This window comes from Arabidopsis lyrata, assembly GCF_000004255.2.
Source record: "Arabidopsis lyrata subsp. lyrata unplaced genomic scaffold ARALYscaffold_4, whole genome shotgun sequence".
Classification (NCBI taxonomy): domain Eukaryota; kingdom Viridiplantae; phylum Streptophyta; class Magnoliopsida; order Brassicales; family Brassicaceae; genus Arabidopsis; species Arabidopsis lyrata.
Window position 1 is genome coordinate 12,212,107 of NW_003302552.1, and position 20,224 is coordinate 12,232,330.

Genomic DNA, 20,224 nt, shown 5'->3' on the forward strand with positions numbered 1-20,224 from the left:
CATGCTCCTTTGGTTTATGTAGTGAAGCAAAAAAACGCGTAAAGAGAAGAGAAATTTCGAAGAAGCGTGTTTCTTTATAGTCGTCGAGGACCCATCATGACTCATTAAAGCTTTGCCATGTTCCGGTGAAATGAGCACAGAGTTATTAAGTATCCGATAGTCAAGTTGGTAGAGACGACGAATCACCAAGTTTCGAATGAGCTCTACCACATATCACTTTCTAAATTTGGTTTGAAAAGTAAACCGGGTCTTTTATTTGTTTTAAATTCAATAACAGTAATATCGAATTAATTTCTGCTTTTGGGAATGATGATTTTGGATGTTTAATTTAGGTTTATTCCTGCCATTGTTTTTGTGTGTGTAGTGGATGTATTGAAATAACGTGTGGCTTCTATTTTAACAGCTTCTGTTTCATTGGTGTGGAGGACACTCAGTTTCATAAGTAAAACAAAAGTTATCACACAAATTAGACATGGGCAAATAAACCGATCTGAATGTACCAAAACGACACCAAAATAAAAAGAATTGAACCGAACTGAACCGATAATTTGAAAATAACCAAATGGATACTAAATTCTATAACCGTAAAAATCGTAACCGAATCGGTAACGAACTGAACTATTTCGGGTAACCAAAAATACTCGAAATACAATTATATTTTCAAAAATATTAGTTATTTATACACCAAATAATCAAAAATACTTGAAAAATATATATAAATAGTAAAATTACTCGAAAATAACCAAAAATATCAGAAGATACTCAAAAATAACTGAAATATCTTAAAATATACAAAGCAAAATAACCGAATGGATACTAAGGCCTTGAATGTTTACTAGTTTTTGTAATGGTTTTTGGTTTTTGTTTTTGAAAAACTCAGTTTCACCCATTCAAGATTTTGTGAAAATGGTTTTCCTAAAAAATAGAGAATCTAGTTTTTGCAAGATTTTGATAATTTTCATTGACAATCCAAAATCCATCTTATTTGAGTTTTTCACTTTTTCTAAACAAATTCTCAACGTAACATTCTTTTTTTTTTCATTTTTCTAAACAAATTCTCAACGTAACATTCTTTTTCATTTTTCTATTTTTTTATTTCTTTTATTTTTCCAAAATCCAAAAACCAAAAACCAAAATCTATAATCTAAAAACTATTTAAAACCTCACAACCATTTATGGCCTAAACTTTAAAACCGAAACCGAATCAAAATTTCAAAATGCCCTAATGGGTACTAAATTTTAGAATCGAAATAGCCGAAACCGAATAAAAGTTTGCTGTTTATTCTAAGGTTTATTCTTCTTCTATCCCTAATAGTTTGCTGTAAATGTTTGAGAGAAAGACTATGCAAAATTATAGGAAAATCAGACTTGGATATGGGCCACAAGGGAGTTATTGGGCCACAACATAATTTTTTTTGTAGGCCTAAAATATGTTCTTCTTGTTCATTTGTATTATATTTCTTACTGTATGTTAGTGTATTGTAACCAGAAATTGAAAGCCATTTTTACAATTAACCATATATATATATAAAAAATATAATGTATCTTATAGTGTTATGCACTGATTTTTGGAATCAAATGAAATTTCTAGAAAATCAACTAGGAATTCGTAGTTTAATGATAAAAATAACATTAGTAACCAAACAAATTTTTGAATGAAACCAAACCAAACCACCCAATTTCCAATCAAAATTGGTTCAACTTTACCGGTTAATAACCATCCCGTCTTCTTCTAAACAATTTCAAAAAACACTAAAAAGTTAATTAAACACCCCTCCATTTTCCTCATAATTACATCTCTACCCCAACCACTTTATTCCCTTTCACTATCTTCCCCAATTTCAAATGATCAGATTACAGATTCTTCATTTTCCTCTTTACCTTCTCCAATTTTTGATTAGGGTTTCACATTACAGAGAGAAATGGGTCAGATCCAATACTCTGAGAAATACTTCGATGACACTTTCGAATACAGGTAAGCTTCACAATTTCGCTTCTTCTTCTTCCTCCAATTTTTACTCTCAATTCTCTAACCGTGATCGATCGATACAGGCACGTTGTTCTTCCCCCTGAAGTCGCTAAGCTTCTTCCAAAGAATCGTCTTCTCTCCGAAGTAAGTTTTGTCGCATTGTTCTCTGATTTCTGATTGATCATCGAAGACTGTGAAAATTTGTTGCTCTTACGAATCTAAGTTTCGATAATCGAAAGAGACGAGATAATTTCTGGCTCAGGATTTGAATATTTGCTCTGAATCTGGGTTACAATGTTGTTCTCTCTTCTTAGATTTTGGATTCTTTTGGGAGATGTTGTTGATAGAAGATTATGAAATGGAGATTATAAGCTTGTTTGTGAGTTTTGTAGTTGTTAGTGATGATGATATTGTAGAGATTATTATGTGCAATCTCTTCGATGTTGTATTGGAGTATTGTATTGATTAGTGATGGTAAAATGGTTGGGATTTGTAGAACGAATGGCGAGCGATAGGAGTGCAGCAAAGCCGTGGATGGGTACATTACGCGATTCATAGGCCTGAGCCGCATATAATGCTATTCAGGAGGCCTCTTAACTACCAGCAGCAGCAGGAGAATCAGGCTCAAAACATGCTCGTTAAGTGAATCGTCGAGTGCGTGTTTACAGTAAGTAAGAATATTATGCAACAATTCTATGAATATCGATTTATGTTTCTTGTAAACATGGTTTGAACCTTTGTGGTCATGGATGAATATGTGACTTGGTGGTGGAACAACTTCTATGTTATGTTAGTCTGGTTCTAGTGGCATCTCCTGCTTCTCTGCTTTGTATTTACTTATTTCTCACACATTTCATGGTTGTTTACTCTTATCCAAACATGTGTTTGGTTTTAGATATTTTGTTAAATGGTCACTGGATAGTCATGAGAACAATGTGCCCTATGTTTCTACTCAATCAAAAATCTAGATGAAAAGAGAAAAAGAAAGTAGTTGCTAACGTTTTCGATTCTTTTAAGCTCTAGTTTTTCAGTTTTGAGGTCTATTGGTTTGTAAATAACCATTGTTTTTATTGATTAATACATTTTACATTTCAACAAAAGAAAAGAGAAACTAGTTGCTGTATATATTATCAAATTAGATCTGATTGTGTATATACTATGGTTTTATTCCATTTTTTGGGGGGTCTTATAAGGGTTAATTAAAATAGATAGCCCAAATCTGGAACTTATTTCCAACATAGTTTGACTAGCAAAATTGTAAAGTAGAAAATAGGGGTTTCCACTGTTTGTTGATAATTTTCGGAACTTTTTGTATATAGTGTGACAACACTATTTTACACGATGATAGCAATATAATTTAATTAATAAGGTTATTATTTTATTGATTAAATCCTATTAATTAAAATTTTTGTATATAATGTATCATCGTATAAAATAGTGTCATAATGTAAAATAGCACTCGTCAAATAATCTATATTATTAATTGGAAAGCATTGGATAATAAATAACCTTATAAAGGGTAAATAATTACAAAAAATGTCATAGGTTTTTAGTGTTTTTAAATAACTTCATTAAGGGTACAATAGTAATCACAAAATTAATATATTTAAATAAAAAATAGTTTAATTTTTTTAAATAATTATTAATTTCCAAAAAAAATAAACTAATTTTCTCTCTTATTAATTATAAACGAAAATTTGAAATTAATTTTTTAAAAATTGTTAACCAATAGGAATTGAAAAACTAAGATTTGATATCCAACTAAGATTTTAATTCAAAAATAAAACAAATTTCAATATACTATTCTATATCAAAAATACAACAGAACAATAATATCATTTTAATTCAAAATTAAAAACACTATCATTTAAAAGATTTACCAATGGAGGACTTTAAAATTATATTTAAAATTTTGTAAGAAAATTAAATACAAATATTTTAAGATTCAGTTTTGTTATAATATTTTCACAAATTTTAAAATAATTTCACAATTTCTAAAATACAATATTAGGTATTAACAACTCTTTATATTTATAACGAAATAAACTCAAATAATAATAAATTTAAAGTAATTATCATTTTAGCCTTCGTTTAAAGCAAGTTTGATAAATATCTAACAATAGATTGTATATATTAATTTCTAAATTATTTTGCGTTTTATTTTTTGTTTTTCAACCGGATCTTCCTTAAATAAATTTCTAATATATTGCACACAGTTTTCAAATAATGTAAACTAATTATATATTTTGAATTCAAAACAAATTATGCAGCAATAGCATATCTCTTTTAAAAATGTATCTCAAATTTTTATTTTTAGTCCAAAAATCAAATTAATTATGATTAAACAATAAAAAGAAGAATATGCAAAATTTAGCTAAGGAAAGAAACATTAATAAATTTGTTAAAATATATTTGTAACTTTAGCAGCATATATATTAATCTACAAAACTCACAGTATGTATATGGTATTTAAAAGTACGCAAATAAGAATTTGGAACATGATTTTAATGGAATGAAATGAGAATATGAATTACGAGACGGAATGAGAGGAGAACATAAATTAAAAATCAAACTAAATACCCAATTGGTATGAGTTCAGGTTATGAGCACTATATAAAATAAATTTGTTTACATACATAACCCTGTACGTACGTTTTCAGTTACACATATTCTATTTATGCCGGATACTGGACTGTCATATTTTTATTTCACGTATACAAGACGGGTTATGGGACCAAGAATTTATGACAGATATAGGACGGAATATGTTTCCCGTTCTAAAATAGTTACGCCTAGCTAATATACATGAAATAACCAAACTCAAACCGAATCTATATCCTATTTAACACATGTAATCAAACTATTAGAAATGTTTTGATTAGTTTAGAAAATAAAAAAAGTAACATCATTTAACTTTTGCAACTAAATTATATCTTAGTTTTATCTTAAATATAATTTCGCACGTACTTGTAGGTCCGGATCTTAAAATATAACTATGCACTAACGCAACTGAATTTTATTTATTACTCTAATTTTATATTATTTGTACTATTATAAAGTTCACTAACACAACAAAATATTTTATATTTTTAAAATCTATATAACAATTTCTATAAAAATATCTCTACACGTACGTGTGAATCCAAATCTAATACACTAAAATATATATCATAAAAACAACAAAATAATTTATATTGAATTAAAATTTGTTAGAACTTTTTAAAAAATATGAAACCCCGCACGTACGTGCGGGTCATGATCTAGTGTTTATATATAAAAGAGCAACAATTACTATGTAAAAACAAGGTGTCATCAGATTAAATATAGTGTGATATGTTTATACATTGCCAAAAAAAAACTATAATGTTACTCTTAAAAAAAACTATAATAATAAATAAATAAATAAAACAAGTGCAAAAAACTGTAATGTTCTCTATGATTATTTTACATAAGAAAATATTTAATCACTTTGCAAAGTGAAAAGTCGAACTTGTACCAATCCAATCTATAATAGATTTGGTTTTATTAAGGTTAGTAGTTTTTAAAACAAAAAATAAAAACACAGAAAGAACTAAATCTAGGTTGTACATTCCCCCTACTTCAAACTGATATGATTGGATATTTGGATTGGAATATAATATATAACCAAATGATATCAAATCGACGAAAGATATTGATAAGATTCATAATTTTGCCCTACAAAAAAAAAAAGTAAGATAAGAGAGTTCAAACACATGGAGAAAAAGAAAAGTACATGTTCCAATAAAAGACAAATCAAAGTTATACGAACAAACCTCTAGTTGATGTTCGTATTCACTTGACGCTTATGTTTGCTCTTTGATGTGATAAGACTCAAAAAGACCACACCAAACAAAGACAGCTCAATGTCTCCTTAAAGCCTTTAACCTAACACATGCACAATCTTTCTTCCTTCTTTGTTTTGATGAGGTAAACATTTGCTTTCTTGTTCATTTGTTTTGTGTTTTCTTTAGTAATTGTATTGTGCCCATCAATCTTTTTAACCCTATCAATTTTTTTATATCACTCGTATTTACATCTATTTTAACTATAGTTCACATATACATTTTTTTTTACTGAGACCTTTTAAACCCTATGTTAGGGGAACAAGACATCTTAGAAGAATTTGTGATAACTGTTGTCTAAATCACTAATTCATAATTTACAAAAGATAAGACTTAATATGATCAAAAGGGTGGTGGCTTGGGGGTAGTACAAGGGGGTTGGATTTTTTTGTACCCCGATTCTTTTGGTACAAAAGGTTATTCTTTAAATTGTAATATCTAAAGACTGACTTAAGATACAAGAACTCACACAGTTCATTTAAAAAAAAAAACTTAGTATGAATTGGCATGATGAATTAAATTTAAGATCACTAGGTATGTAGGTTAGCTAATTTAATTAGATTTTTTTTTTTTTTTTTTTTGTATTGGGGTTATATTTGATTTGGTTATATTGCTTGCTTTAGATTAACCACTTGAGACATAAGTATTGAACGTTGCTTCTATCTATACTATTAATTGGGAATCACTCAAACATAAGTAACCTTATTTTGGTAGATTAATTACAAAGAATGCCATTGGTATTTTTAAATTTGAAAAAGAATAAAAATATAATATCCATTTGATATTTGTTTTCTTATATAAAACAAAATCCAAAATTAAATCAACAAATTAATAACTACCCAATATTTATGGAAATTGTTTGAAGTAGTTCCCATAAAATAAACAAATTAATAACTACCCAAAATTTATAGAAATCTTTTAAATTAGTTTCCATAAAAAATCTAACTATTAATTTCAAAATTGTATATATGTAAACTTATTTAATTTCGTAATATATTTTGAAATATTTCCGGAAAACAAAAAAATCAATTTAATATCATCATATATTTTCGATTTTAATTTATTTCTTTAAGAAAATATAAAAATAAATTATGATTAATGGTTTGACCAAAAAAAAAAAATTATGATTAATGGAAGAATTTTTTTTTGAAATTGTAGATATGTTAACTTATTTAATTAGGCGAGGTAATGTTAGATATTTCCGGAAACGACAGTCCAATTTAATATAATTGAAAAATAACAAACAATAGTTTATTTTTGATTTTTAAAATTTCCATAATAAAACTATACTAATTAATTTTGATTAGTTTAGATGGAAGAAATAAAAAAGCAAATTTGATTATTCCAATGTTTTAAGAAACAGTTATTATATTTCCCAAATATAATATAAACTAGATATTTTGTATTTTGAAATATAGAATATTCCTCGAATAAATTAGAGATTTTAGATTCGTCAAAATCTCGAAATATTTTCTGATTTGAATGCAATTCATAAGCTCTAGACAATCCAAACTTTCATCTCATGTTTTGATTTATTTAATTAAATATAATAATTTAAAAAAATCAGTAAATATATATTAGGCTAATAAGACTTTATTAGTAACCTATAAAATGTTGCCCACTACATATAAAATAACATATGTAACACATGTATCACTACATTAAAATTGTCGGACCATATAATAATATAATCAGTTTAAAGATTAATTTAGAAAATTATTATTACAACAATTAAAAAATTATCATGTGTTTTCCCATGGTTAACACACTATTGTTTTAAAACATCTACACACAACTCTTCACTAACCATAAATTTTCCATTTACACCAAACTATTAATACACTACATAAAATAAAATTGTTTTTGTAACACTACTGTATATCAATCAAAACTATAATATTTTCACATTTTATATAATTTTTAACTATTTTTAAAAAAATTTAAGATTTAAAATTTTTTATAATTTACCCCGCACGAACGTGCGGGTCCAGATCTAGTACTTATTAAATTAGCCATCCACATAAAAAAATACTCTCTTTGTTTCACATTATAAGATTTTCTACTTAAACACACACAAAGTTTAAGAAACTATATATGTATTGTTACTTTTACATAAATATATAACTTTTTTTTAATCAATAGAAAAAAAAAGATAATACAAATGGTCATAATATACTAAATAATAAACATAAATTATGCATATATATTTGAGAAAATCTAATAAAATGAAACAGAAGAAAAGTCTAAAACATCTAATATATTACCACATACAGAGTATTTGTTACCACCTCATTACCATTTATTTAATTTGTCTAATATATCACCTCATCTATACTAGTATAATCGCAGCACTTTTTGTGACAGGTGGGTAAAAAAGCTTTCGGGTATATCGGATATCCGACCCATTTTAAAAATTCCTTCACAAAAAATTTGTTGGGTCGGGTTATATTTAACCCAATTCATACACCGGATATTCCATATTTAATAATTTAGATTTTTAGAAGATTTGATTAAGATTTATAATTATGATTCTCCTATCATTTTTGTTTGATTTGTTTTTAACTGTTTTGAATCATCATATAATACATAAAGTAAAAAAAAAAAAATCAATTTTTTTTCTGCATATACTGTGATTCGAAATTTTAAAAACGGACATATATTATCCAATTGACGAAAATGTGTGTTCAACGTTCTACATCGATTAAAATATTTAGACAATGATTCAGAATCATATCATAAATAAGAACATTAATAAAATAAATGAGTTTTTTGGCGGGATGGGTTTGGCGGGACGGGTTTTTGAATCAACAATAATAAAAAGATTAAAATATCATTAATCCGCCGCTTCAATACGGATTTAATCCTTATTTTTTTTAATACAAATCACAGGACGAGTTAAGAAATTACGGAACGGGTTATATTTCGGAAATGATTTATATGGCGGACGAATTTGAATCAATATTTATATACCGCTTTAATACGGGTTAAATCCTCAGTTTATTAATAATTATCTCATGGACTCGTGGTATACCGTTACTTAATAACAATTGTAAACTATAATATAAATAAATATGTTATAAGGAGATACAATTTACAAAATATTTTTATACTAACTTTAAAATTAAATCATCCCACGATGTACCGCGGGTTAAAATCTAGTTATCATTTATTTAATTTGTCTCAAACAAAACTTCATCTCACGTAATTACTTGTTTTAGATAAGCGAATTATATATGCTTCCTCCAAATTAGTTGTAACTGATTATTAGTTTTAACTTTGAACATTAAATGCATGTATATTTGAAGTTAATGAATAAATACATATACGTAACTCATTCACCGCACGGTCCGCACCCTCCTTTAGGCCCCTCCAGTATGTGGTTGAGTGGTGCTACGATGATTAACACGCTCATCTTAAATATGACTTTTAAAAAGGCTTTATAGAAAATTTAAAGTGTTCATGATTATCAATCTATCCAACATTAAAACAAAAAATTATGAATATGGACGGCGATAAGGTGAGAGAGAGGACTTTGCAAAACATACCTACAAAATGCGAACGACCAAAGTAAAAACTTTATGAGATATATATAGTGGTCACAAATTCATAAAATCTATACAAATTAAAATTTCGTGAATATGGGGTCAAGTTCAGCTCTTTGTTTACTGTATTACTACTACACCGCACGTATTTGCATCAAAATCATGGAGAAAAAAATTCAGAAACTGAGGTATTTAGATACTAGTCTCATTTTTATTTTACTTTTTCCATATAAATTGGAGAAATTATTAGTTTCTGAAAATAAATTGTTATGAATTCAGTCAAGATTTAGTTTTACTTAAGAAAATTTTAATAGAATAACATAAACAATATTAATTCACATCAATACTCTAAAAATGCATCAACTAATAAATAATAAAATGCTTTTGAAAAAGGTATTTGGAATCCAGAGAAACACTTTAGATATCTTATTAATTATCCCTTTTATATTTTGAATGAGAAAAGAAGCTCTAAAATATTCTAAGGCATGGGCCCATGATTTAGCCAATGTGCCTAATGATATCTAAGGTTCTATTAACATTGGCCATATTAGCGAATGGTCGGGCTATTAAGCAACATTGAAACTTTAACTAAAGAATAATATGATTGAGTCTATATTGAACCAATGTGGTTCATGAAAATAGTCTTATTTAGACTATGATTGAGGCCACTAACAAATTCCGGCGGCAGATCAAAAAGTCATTCAAACTAGTTAACATGTTTTCTTAAATTTTCAGGGAAATTGGAACCAAGCTTTAGCTTTTCTTTTCTTTTAATACTTTGTTTTCAAAATCATATGGTATTATAGATTTATGTATCGTTAGTGGTCTTCCCTTTTCTGTTGTAATTAATCATTGTTTTGAATCTTTCATTCTATATGGTCACGCCATATCACATCTTTTCACTTTGTTCTTCTTCTTTTCTTGATGGAGAAATATAAGAAATTAAAGAAGATAAGTTATATATACTCATTTAAATTAATATATAAAACTTTCGATTTTTCAGAGCGAGATGCATGCACTTCTTATTTCGTTTTTTTTCTTAAAGGAAAAGTAATTGGGTTTTGTTGAACTTGTAGGTGCATGTAAGTAGTTTCATTTACATACATTAATTAGAAAGTAACAAGATTTTGTAAGGTATGAGTAGCTAGGATTTATGAAAAAACAAAACATTTATTTTAGACTATACTCAGAAATATATAGCTTTGGTGTAATTAAATTTCGAAAAGTCTGTCTTTTTATTGAATACATGCATGCATTCGTTTGTTTGATCGACGTCACATGAATTTTTCTCTTCTTTTCTCAACCAACCATTTTTTTTCCATTAAAAAAAATTCCATAATATAGGCATATAGCTTGAGAGAAATTTAGCAAAATTTATGATGGATTTTTGACAATATAACAACAGAATAATATAGATTTTTTAATAGATTATTATAAAAAATCTAATACGGGATATTGACTATTGGTCTTCAAAGTTTTCTTCTATTCAGTTTATGTTCGTTAGACGTTCGGGCAACAGTGTCGCTCATAATCTAGCAAAGTTCAGTTCTTTCCATGGTGATTTCTTTTCTAGTTCTGTAGATTAGCCTTTGTGGCTTAAACGATTGGTTTGTAAAGATTATTTCATTACTTAATAAAGTATAACAGTTTGCAGGGGAAAAAAAAAAAAAAACAGAATAATATTAATATTGTGAAAATTTGGGTGAACGACCTGTGTCCCCCCACGAAATTTCATATAGTACCATAACAACACAGATTTCGGGTCTCGTCTCCAGTTCACATAAAACGAAAGTTAAACTCCAGTTTCCCCCTAAATTGAAAGTTCGAGACCTCAGTCTCCATAAATTTAATTTTCGTGGTTTATCATTGGTTTACTGTGCCGAACTCGATGCCAAACCAAAACCCAGAATAATAAACTGATTTGAAACCCAATTTGAGTTATCCCAACCCGAAATAAATAAACCACTCTTAAATCATCTCTCTCGCCGAAATAAATACTTGGTCGGTTCAGTCACCGGCGGCGACCGACGAAGCTGTCGGGTTTGGGTTCGTCGTCGCCTTCAACCCAACGAGATTAAACCAACGAATCATCAAAATTTCCTAGTAATGAAGAAAATTTATGCAAATCATGTAAGACTAACAAGAAAAAAGGAAGACTTTGTTAAACTCAAATCTGTTTACAAGAGAAAAAATACTATCTTTTTGAAGACGAGATGATTAATAAACCTTAGCACAGCTCTCAATCTTAAACTCAATTGTTTGTCTCACAATGTAATAGTTTGGTTGATTTTGGTCAACGATGTTATCAATCTCGTTTAGAAAAGCAAATCGGCTTCTTGGCGTTGACCATATTCCTTTCTCTTTCTTTAGCTATGGTTGCTCTGCGTTTCTTCTTCTCCTCGTCTCTTCTTATTCTTCTTCTTCTTATCAGGCTTACCTCGACGTTTGCTATCCAAGAAGCCACCATTGAAGACATCAGACTTGCTTTTAAGGAGAAACGACTAACATCAAAGCAGCTTGTTGAGTTGTATCTCGAAGCAATCTCCAAACTTAATCCAATACTCCACGCAGTCATCGAGACGAATCCTGATGCGTTGATTCTAAATACTTATTTCAAGAATCCCCAAATTGAGAACTCACTGATAATTTCTTCTCCGGTGAACTTCCGACAACGATCCGTCGATGTTCTCGATCAGATTTACCTCTCAAACAACTGGTTTTCTGGCGAGATTCCACCTGCGATCGGTAATTTCCCCAATTTACAGACTCTGTTCTTAGATCGGAACCGATTTCGCGGGAATTTACCGAGGGAAATCTTCGAATTGAAGCATTTATCGAAGATCAACACAAGTGCGAACAATATCACCGGTTCAATCCCTACCAGAATCGGAAACATGACGAGTTTAACAACTCTCGATCTCTCTTTCAAAGATCTCTCCGGAAGAGTACCACTCGGTGGTCAATTCATGGTTTCACGATTTGTGGGAATATCGGGGTTAATGGGTCAACTAATTGGGTTGGTTTCTGGGTAAATCCGGTTTACTTTCGATGTGAAGCGGTTAATTGGGTTTTCGGCACAGTAAACCGAAGATAAACCACGAAATTTGAAATTATGGAGACTGAGGTCTCAAACTTTCAATTTAGGGGGAAACTGGAGTTTAACTTTCGTTTTGTGTGGACCGGAGACGAGACCCGAAATCTGTGTTGTTATGGTACTATATGAAACTTCGTAGGGGGACACAGGTCGTTCACCCTGAAAATTTCGATGGTTGGAATGTGATTGTGAAAGACCAGTCACGAACATTGTAACACACTACTCATTTCTTAATATAAATTGTGGTCCATAAGGAGAAGCTTTTAAAAATTGAATACATTACGTCATTACCTATATCACTTATACACATTTAACTTTTTAGTAGTCTAACAGAACTTATAACACTAAAATACATTTAAATTTTTGGTAGCCATTAAATAAAAATTATTTATTTAAACGTATTTAAGTTGAAACAATTTATTCTATTTAAAAATCATTTTTAATACCATATATACATGTCCGAAACTACACTGAAAATGTCTCATGGTGTTTGCAAGCCAAACTTTCTTTCAAATTCTCAAAAATAGAGAATGAAAATGAAACCCACATACCCAAAATAAACTGAGATACATGGGATCCACATAAATGACATTGTAGGTGTTACAAATAATATGCTGCATATATATCTCCTTTCTCATACTTTTTGTAGGTGTTACAAAGAATATGGTATAACTCGGTCTAATATTTCTCTTTGTTTTTAATTTTTCTCGGTTTTACAATAAGTAACATGATCTTCTTTAATAACTTGAATTAACGTTTAGAGTATTCGAGAAGGGAAACAAAAACAGCCCAAATGGATTAAACAAACATTGAATCGGTTAAATTGGTAAATTTTAAGAGAAATTGTTAATAATGTCCTGTTTCACGCACCCTTTTTTAACATTGCCCCTTTTTGCTTGCCATTTTTAAAAATACCCCTTAATTAATTCAAATATGACCAAAGTACCCTTGCTTTCATAACCTAAGATCTGCACGGTTCTCTCAACCATTCTCTCTCTTTCTCTCATTTCGATCGGCGACGATTTTCCGATCTCGATTCCGATATCTCGATTCCGATATCAAATCGGCGTCTCCTTTCGATTTCGCTTTCTATCGGTGGTAAAATCTCGTTGTTCGTTTTCGATTTGATCTGTTCGATTTCGATCGGCGTTAACATCTTTTTGTTCGATTTTGATTTCTCAGCGTCTCCGTCTCCGTCTGTGTTTTATTTCGATCTGTCCCACATCGATTCCAGGTTAGATTCCTCACTATGTTTTAGAAGCTTTTTTGAAAGGTTTGTCTTTTGGAAGTTAGATTCTGTGGTTAGATTCTGTGTTTCTGTGAAAGTTTGGTCTTCTTGAAGCTTTTTTGATCTCATTATTGACTGATAACGCTTGATTTGACTGCTTGATTTTGAACTGTAGATTTTACAACATTTTTAAAGGTTCGTTCTTAACTTGTAAATGCTTCTTAATGCTTGATTTAGGGTATATCCTCTCTGATTTATTCCATTTCTTGATTTTATAACCGTTAACTGTGGATTTTACAACATTTTTTAAAGGTTCGTTCTTAATGCTGAATTATTCATTTGCTGTAATTTACAACCGTTTTAAAAAGGTCTTAAATGCTGAATTATTCCTTTGCTGTATTTTACAACCGTTTTAAATGTTTTACATTCTTGATATGGTTTTTATGCTTGGTATGTGAATAATTTTCTTAAATCCTTTTCAATCAAAATTCGGATAGCTTTTTACAAGTATTCAGAATGTTTTTAAAAAGTTTTTATAACTCATCTTAAATAATTTACAAGGTTTTTTAAAAAGTTCTTACAAAGGTATTCAAACTTTTTTTGATCCGTTAAGTATTATTATTATTATAGGATCCATAGCTGGGCAACACTCTCTTGAACCAAAGTTTTTAAAAAGTTCTTAACTGTTCACACACACACCTCTTGAACCAAACTTTTTTGTTACATATTGTTTTTTGTTTACTGAATATGATTGTTTTGATTCTGTAGCAGTCTGACAAAGCTTGTCCCAATATAGATGGTGATATTGGTGTTGATGGTGATAGCAGAGAAGGTGATGAATGTGGTCCAAGTAGAGATGGTGAAATTGATGTCGATGGTGATAACAAAGAAGATGATGAATGTGGTCCTAGTACATTTGAAGATTCCATTCGTGAGCCTAACACAGAGGACGGGAGCTATGCTGGAGATGATGAAAACAGCCAGAAGATTCGTTCTGAAGATGATACAGCTGAACCTACAGCAAAGGTATATTGATCTACTTTTGTTTAAAAAGTCCTTGATATCTGAGTATCATTTTTGGTACTAATCCTATGGTTTTACAAGAGGTTTTAAAGTGTTTTAAACGGTTTTACAAGGGTTAATATGTTTTACAAGGGTTTTATAAGGATTTTACAAGGGGTTTTAAAGTGTTTTAAATGGTTTTACAAGGGTTTTAAAAAGATTTTATATAGATCTTACAAGTGTAACAACTTTTTGAAAACCCCTACCCTAAATTTCTCTACTCCAAATTTCATTATTATCTGATAATCATTTTTGGTACTAATCCTATGGTTTTAAACACTTTTATAGGATAAAACCCCTACCCCAAATTTCTCTACTCCAAATTTCAATATTATCTCTGAAGATAGTCAGGATAAGGAGAAGGAAGGAATTTCAGTTTCTGAAACAAACAATGAGGCATGTAAGAAAAGTTCTGAAAGTAAGAAGTACTGTAGAAAGAAGAGATATGTCAGAGAAAGAAAAGAGGTTAGTATTCAATATTATAAAAGAAGATTTCTTACAAAATGAAGGTCAATTTAGAGATATGTTTTAAATGTTTATAATGAAATATATTCAAAGTACTTACAGGGGACTTTTTTTTACTTTTTTCACCTGCAGACAAATAAGCGTAAACAAGGGGATAATTCTTATAATGATATTCCTACAAGAAAACAGGTAAGAATTCAATTTTGTAAAACAATCTGTTCGTTTTTATAAACTAATTTCACAAGGAATGCATTGTTGCATTTCTTTTGTACATATATAAGCAAAGACATTACAAGTTTTACAAATTGTAATGTCTTTTATTACTTCACAAGGAATGCATTGTTTTAAACTGAGTATTCGTGGCATTGTTTGAAATTTTTACAAGTTGTTTTTATAAGTGTTATTTTGTTTTTTTTGTTTGCAGCCTCAGAGAAAAAAATGCAAAAATACTGACAAAGTTGCTGCTGATCTTGGAACAAGAACATGTGATCAAGAATTAGGGGATAAAGCTGATAATGATGTTCCACTAAAAACTAGTCAACAAGATGTAGATAATAAATCAAAAGCTGATGGTCCATCAAGAAGAAGCCAGCGAAGTCAAGTGCCTTCCATTTATTCTCAGCCACCTTACACGGCAGAGAAGAAGAAGCACCCAACACTTCACCCCTTTGCAAAAGTTGACACAAAAAGGTTTGAAAGTTTATGTGAATGGAAGAAGTCGACAAAAAACAAGTGAGTTTTAAGTTTGTAAAACTCAAAATAATATTCATAACGTATTTTAAAGGTTTTACATCATCTCTGACTTTTACAATGTATTTTAAAATGATTTTACAACGTATTTTAAAGATTTTACATTGCCTCATTGGATGTTACATTGACTCATTGGATGTTCTTATAATTATATATATATATATATATATATATATATATATATATATATATATTTGTTGTAGGGTGCTAACAGTTGGGGGAATCAAAGTAGATTCCAAATGGTTCACAACACTAGAAACGCAGGGGAAACCAATATCAGGATCGGTATGTATGATTTTCTTTCAAGTATTCTAATCTTGTAAAACTTTAAAAAACCATTGTAAATTTTAAAGTTCATATAGACTAGCAAACATGAGTAATTTGTTTTCCTTTTTGTGTGTGTTTTTCTTAGCATGTTGATGCAGCTTTACACTTGATCAAAACTAGAAGGGAAAATCATCCAGAAATGTACCTTAACAAAACTGTTGTTTTTGTTGGATCATCTTTCTTAAATGCGATTGACGATGAGTATGCTGAGTTTGTAGTCGCAAAAGATGATTTTCAGTTTAGTTCTGAAGAGATAAGTAAGCTGGAGATTGGAAGCAAGACAAATTACATATATGCTCCTATGTGCTTGAAAGGAAAATGTTGGGTTCCAGTAGTGATCAATATCGAGAGAAGGTCTTTGATCATTCTCGATTACGCGACATCATTTGTTTCAGAAAATGTTAAAAGGATGCATGTGGTTGCATATTCTGTTGCGATGCCGTACATTTTGCGCAAGCTCCTCAACAAAACAGATATGGATGTTTCAGCATTCAAAATATCTGTAGTGGACAATATATCACAGGTAAATTTTGTGATAAGTGAGATTGTAGATTGTATTCATTAAAACCTTTTTTATATGTCTTTTTTTGTTTTTGATGCTAGGCTGAAAAGATTGAAGATACTGGGATGTACATGATGAAGATGATGGAATGCTATGCTATGCATATTAATGCAAATGAGAAACTTTCAGAAGGAAAAATTGGAGACATGAGAAAGAAACTTGCGGTTGACATCTTTACAGAAATAACAGATTTCTAGGTAAGACTTCTCTCAGGTTTTAACATGTAAATTAGAAACCTACAACTAAGCTTATATTTCTTGATTTATTACTTTGATCAGGGGCTAATTGTAAGAGCTGGGAAGAAAAGATTGCTGGGGGAAAAATGATCTGTTCTTTTTGAAGAAAACGTTGCTGTTTTACAAATTTTTAATTTTTGCTGAGAATATCTGTAGTGATTTTCGCATGAATTTTACTTTGTATAACTCTCTAGTTGTGAATTTAAGTTTTTTTTTTCTATGTACCTGCATCTATAACATCCAATCTTCATTTATACCATTTTATCTTTTGATGTTAATTTTTAAAAGCTATCTAAACATTTTACAATGTTAAGTCTTCATCTATACCATTTTAATGTTTTTACAATGTATATGATTATATATAGAAAGAACTTTTAAGGTTTTACAATGTTTATAAGCTTATGAAAATAAAACCATCTTATTTATATTTTTATCAAATTTTTCATGATTCTTTAAATTTACAATTGTTTTACAAAGTATTTTCAAGTTTTTAAAAGATTTTTCAAAATTTTGCAAGGTAATTTTAGTTTTATAATATATTTTTCAAAGATTTACAGTGTGTTTTAAAAGTTTATAACGTGTTTTAAAATGGTTTTACAACCTGTTTTTAATCGAACTAAGAATAAGATAGTTGTAAATAGTTGGGCCGAAATAAAAAAGAAAAAACCTTTAAAACACTTTAAAACCCATTTGATAGAGAAAAAAAAAAATAGAAGGGGAAAAAAACCGATTCTCTCAGTCTCCTTCTCCGTTGAGTACAAGAAGAATAAATTAAGGGTTTTCGCTTAGCTTCACGGCTTTAGATTCTACAGTTTTGGTTCCATCTCGGCTTCTCCGTTTTCATAAGGTTCAATCTCGTCTTCTCCGTTTTCATAAGGTTCAATCTCGACTTTTCGGCTTCTTCGATTTCATCTGCCTAGGGTTTTGGGTTCCGTCACATCAGTCGATTTTACGGTTAAATTACTTTAAAACTTCGTTACTTTTTTGATTCATATGCCAAATTAGGTTATTTCCCCTTCAAAATCGAGTTTTTGTGACATTGGATGATTTTTGAAATTTTGTGATTTTATAAGGGTTTTACAAGGGTTTTTATAGGTTAATAGGACTTAAAAGGACTCTAGAAATTCAATTAATTTTACCTTTGTTTTAAAATCTTTTACAATCGATTTTACAAGCAATTTAAATGGTTTTCAAAAGGGATCTAAATGGTTTGATTCTTTGAGAATGTGTTTTGAGTATTGATGAGACTTTTCACTTTTCACAAAGCTTCCAAGTAGGTAATGATGTTTGCAATGTACTACTCTATTTGCATTTCTAGAGTTGTTCGTTTACATGATTTAATTTTACATGCGTTTTAAAGCTTCTTAAAGCTGTTTTACAAGCAGTTTAAAAGCTTACAAAGGGGTTGTAAATGGTTTGATTTTTTTGAGAATGCTTTTTGATGGAGATGTTTTAATTGTTTTTCTATCTTTCCTGCAACAGAGTGAAAAATGAGTCAACCTACAAAGAGGCTGTTTCTCCCAAAAAGATTGATTGACCCAGGGAATGAGGTGGATAATTTGAAAAGAATATCAAAGTATTCTTCAGAGAAACTTGTATTGAATGTTGTCAAGGATTCACTTAGTCCCACTGAGTTCAATCGGATTCAGAATTCTTTCTTGGGACCAATCATAGATTTTGCGGAACGTGAAGGGATCTGTTTCTCATCACAGCTGGTCCATCACTTTCTTCAGAGAAGAATAATGGTTAACAATGAGGAGTTGTGGTTTGTCTTCTCAGAACAACCCCTCAGATTTTCTCTGAGGGAGTTTGTTATTACTACAGGGCTGCCTTTGGGTGATGATGCATCACAAAGCCAGTCAATACGAAAAAAGAGAAAGAAAGAAGATACATGGATGAAGGATGGTTTAAGTTTGAAAGATCTCCTTAATACCTCGTCTACAAAACGCAATGCGATGGATGCTGATGAGAGGGTTAGGTTAGGTGCTCTGATTCTAGTGGAGGGCATCTTAATTGCTTCAAACCCTGTAAACAATATAGAGAAAGAACATCTGGTAAGAGCTAGTAGTTTCACAGAGTTCTGCAAGTATCCGTGGGCTCGCATTGTTTACGGGTCTTTGGTGGATTGCTTGAAGAAGATAACTCCGACTCAATTGTTTAGAAACCAATGTGGGCTTCCTGGGTTTGTTTTTGCAATCCAGATTTGGGCTTTAACCGCAGTTGCAGAGTTGGGACAGAATTTTGGCAGTCGGGTCCTAGAACCCAACGACAATCGTCCACTGATTTCGCAATGGATGACAACAAAATGCCCAACTAAGAAAGATATAGCAAAAGTTACAAAGGTTGCAACGGTATGACAGTTTTTCTCTACTACTTTTTTCCAACTAATAAGGTTTACAATTGTTTTACTTTGTTATACAAGAATTTTAAGAAGTTTACAAGGGTTTTAAAAAAATGGCAAGATTTTTACAAGACATTTTTAAAGGTTTTACAAGACATTTTAAAAGTTTTTACAAGCTTTAATACAGATTGTAAAACCTTTAAAATAGATAGTAAATGCTTTATGAAATAATTGTGGTTCACATTTCTAACTTAAATTCATATTCTTTTTTATGCAGTTTGATATTAAACATATCATTGGCGATCCTGAACAATATTCTCATTTGGTTCTCCCCCCAAATCCAGAAGACAAGGACTGGTTTGAAGTCTTTGACCTTGTAGTCCAAGGTTATAGGATGACCAGGCAACAATGGATTCATGGATGGATTGAGGTTGCAGAATGGAAAACGCAAAAGCCTGTAAATCAGCCTAGACAAAGGCAACCAAAGTCTGAGACTGTAAATCAGACAAAACCAAGGAAATCAATGTCTGATAGTGAAACACTAGAATTGATCTACAAGGCATGTTTAGAATTGAACAAGAGAATGTTGGTGGTGGAGAAACATTTAGGGATCAAAGAACCTGATGCCAGGGATGATGAAGAAAAGGAATTCCCAGCTTCGTCAAGTGGAGTTGTAAGTGGAAACAAAACGATATCTTTTTAAATATATCTTTGATCTATAGGATGGTCAAATTTGATTATGTTTAAATATATTTTTGGTGTTACAACAGAACAAAAAGACTATC

The 20,224-nt window shown here is 30.1% G+C and overlaps 3 protein-coding genes across 3 annotated transcripts; all 3 read left to right on the forward strand.

Moving 5' to 3' along the window:
* The first annotated feature begins 1,792 nt into the window (after window positions 1–1,792).
* Window positions 1,793–2,897, forward strand: LOC9317026 (cyclin-dependent kinases regulatory subunit 1). Its single transcript, XM_021028172.1, has 3 exons — window positions 1,793–1,975; window positions 2,053–2,113; window positions 2,466–2,897. The coding sequence occupies exons 1-3, from the start codon at window positions 1,923–1,925 to the stop codon at window positions 2,613–2,615; spliced, it is 264 nt and encodes an 87-aa protein (XP_020883831.1). The 5' UTR covers window positions 1,793–1,922; the 3' UTR covers window positions 2,616–2,897.
* An 8,849-nt stretch (window positions 2,898–11,746) lies between these two features.
* On the forward strand, window positions 11,747–12,406 carry LOC110229267 (MDIS1-interacting receptor like kinase 2-like). The gene has a single exon (XM_021029026.1). It carries the CDS (start codon window positions 11,747–11,749, stop codon window positions 12,404–12,406), a length of 660 nt encoding a protein of 219 aa, XP_020884685.1.
* A 1,733-nt stretch (window positions 12,407–14,139) lies between these two features.
* On the forward strand, window positions 14,140–17,318 carry LOC9315193. Its single transcript, XM_021029027.1, has 9 exons — window positions 14,140–14,146; window positions 14,271–14,281; window positions 14,465–14,722; window positions 15,047–15,223; window positions 15,356–15,412; window positions 15,648–15,955; window positions 16,177–16,258; window positions 16,386–16,823; window positions 16,904–17,318. Exons 1-9 carry the CDS (start codon window positions 14,140–14,142, stop codon window positions 17,057–17,059), a joined length of 1,494 nt encoding a protein of 497 aa, XP_020884686.1. The 3' UTR covers window positions 17,060–17,318.
* The last annotated feature ends 2,906 nt before the right edge of the window (window positions 17,319–20,224 follow it).

What these genes read in the sequence shown, in the direction of transcription:
- LOC9317026 (XM_021028172.1), top strand. Translation starts at nt 1,923, where the DNA reads ATGGGTCAGATCCAATACTCTGAGAAATACTTCGATGACACTTTCGAA. An exon ending in GATGACACTTTCGAATACAG is followed by an intron (nt 1,976 to 2,052) that starts GTAAGCTTCACA and finishes CGATCGATACAG; the next exon opens with GCACGTTGTTCTTCCCCCTG. An exon ending in AGAATCGTCTTCTCTCCGAA is followed by an intron (nt 2,114 to 2,465) that starts GTAAGTTTTGTC and finishes TGGGATTTGTAG; the next exon opens with AACGAATGGCGAGCGATAGG.
- LOC110229267 (XM_021029026.1), top strand. Translation starts at nt 11,747, where the DNA reads ATGGTTGCTCTGCGTTTCTTCTTCTCCTCGTCTCTTCTTATTCTTCTT.
- LOC9315193 (XM_021029027.1), top strand. An exon ending in ATATTCCTACAAGAAAACAG is followed by an intron (nt 15,413 to 15,647) that starts GTAAGAATTCAA and finishes TTTTGTTTGCAG; the next exon opens with CCTCAGAGAAAAAAATGCAA. An exon ending in GGAAACCAATATCAGGATCG is followed by an intron (nt 16,259 to 16,385) that starts GTATGTATGATT and finishes TGTTTTTCTTAG; the next exon opens with CATGTTGATGCAGCTTTACA.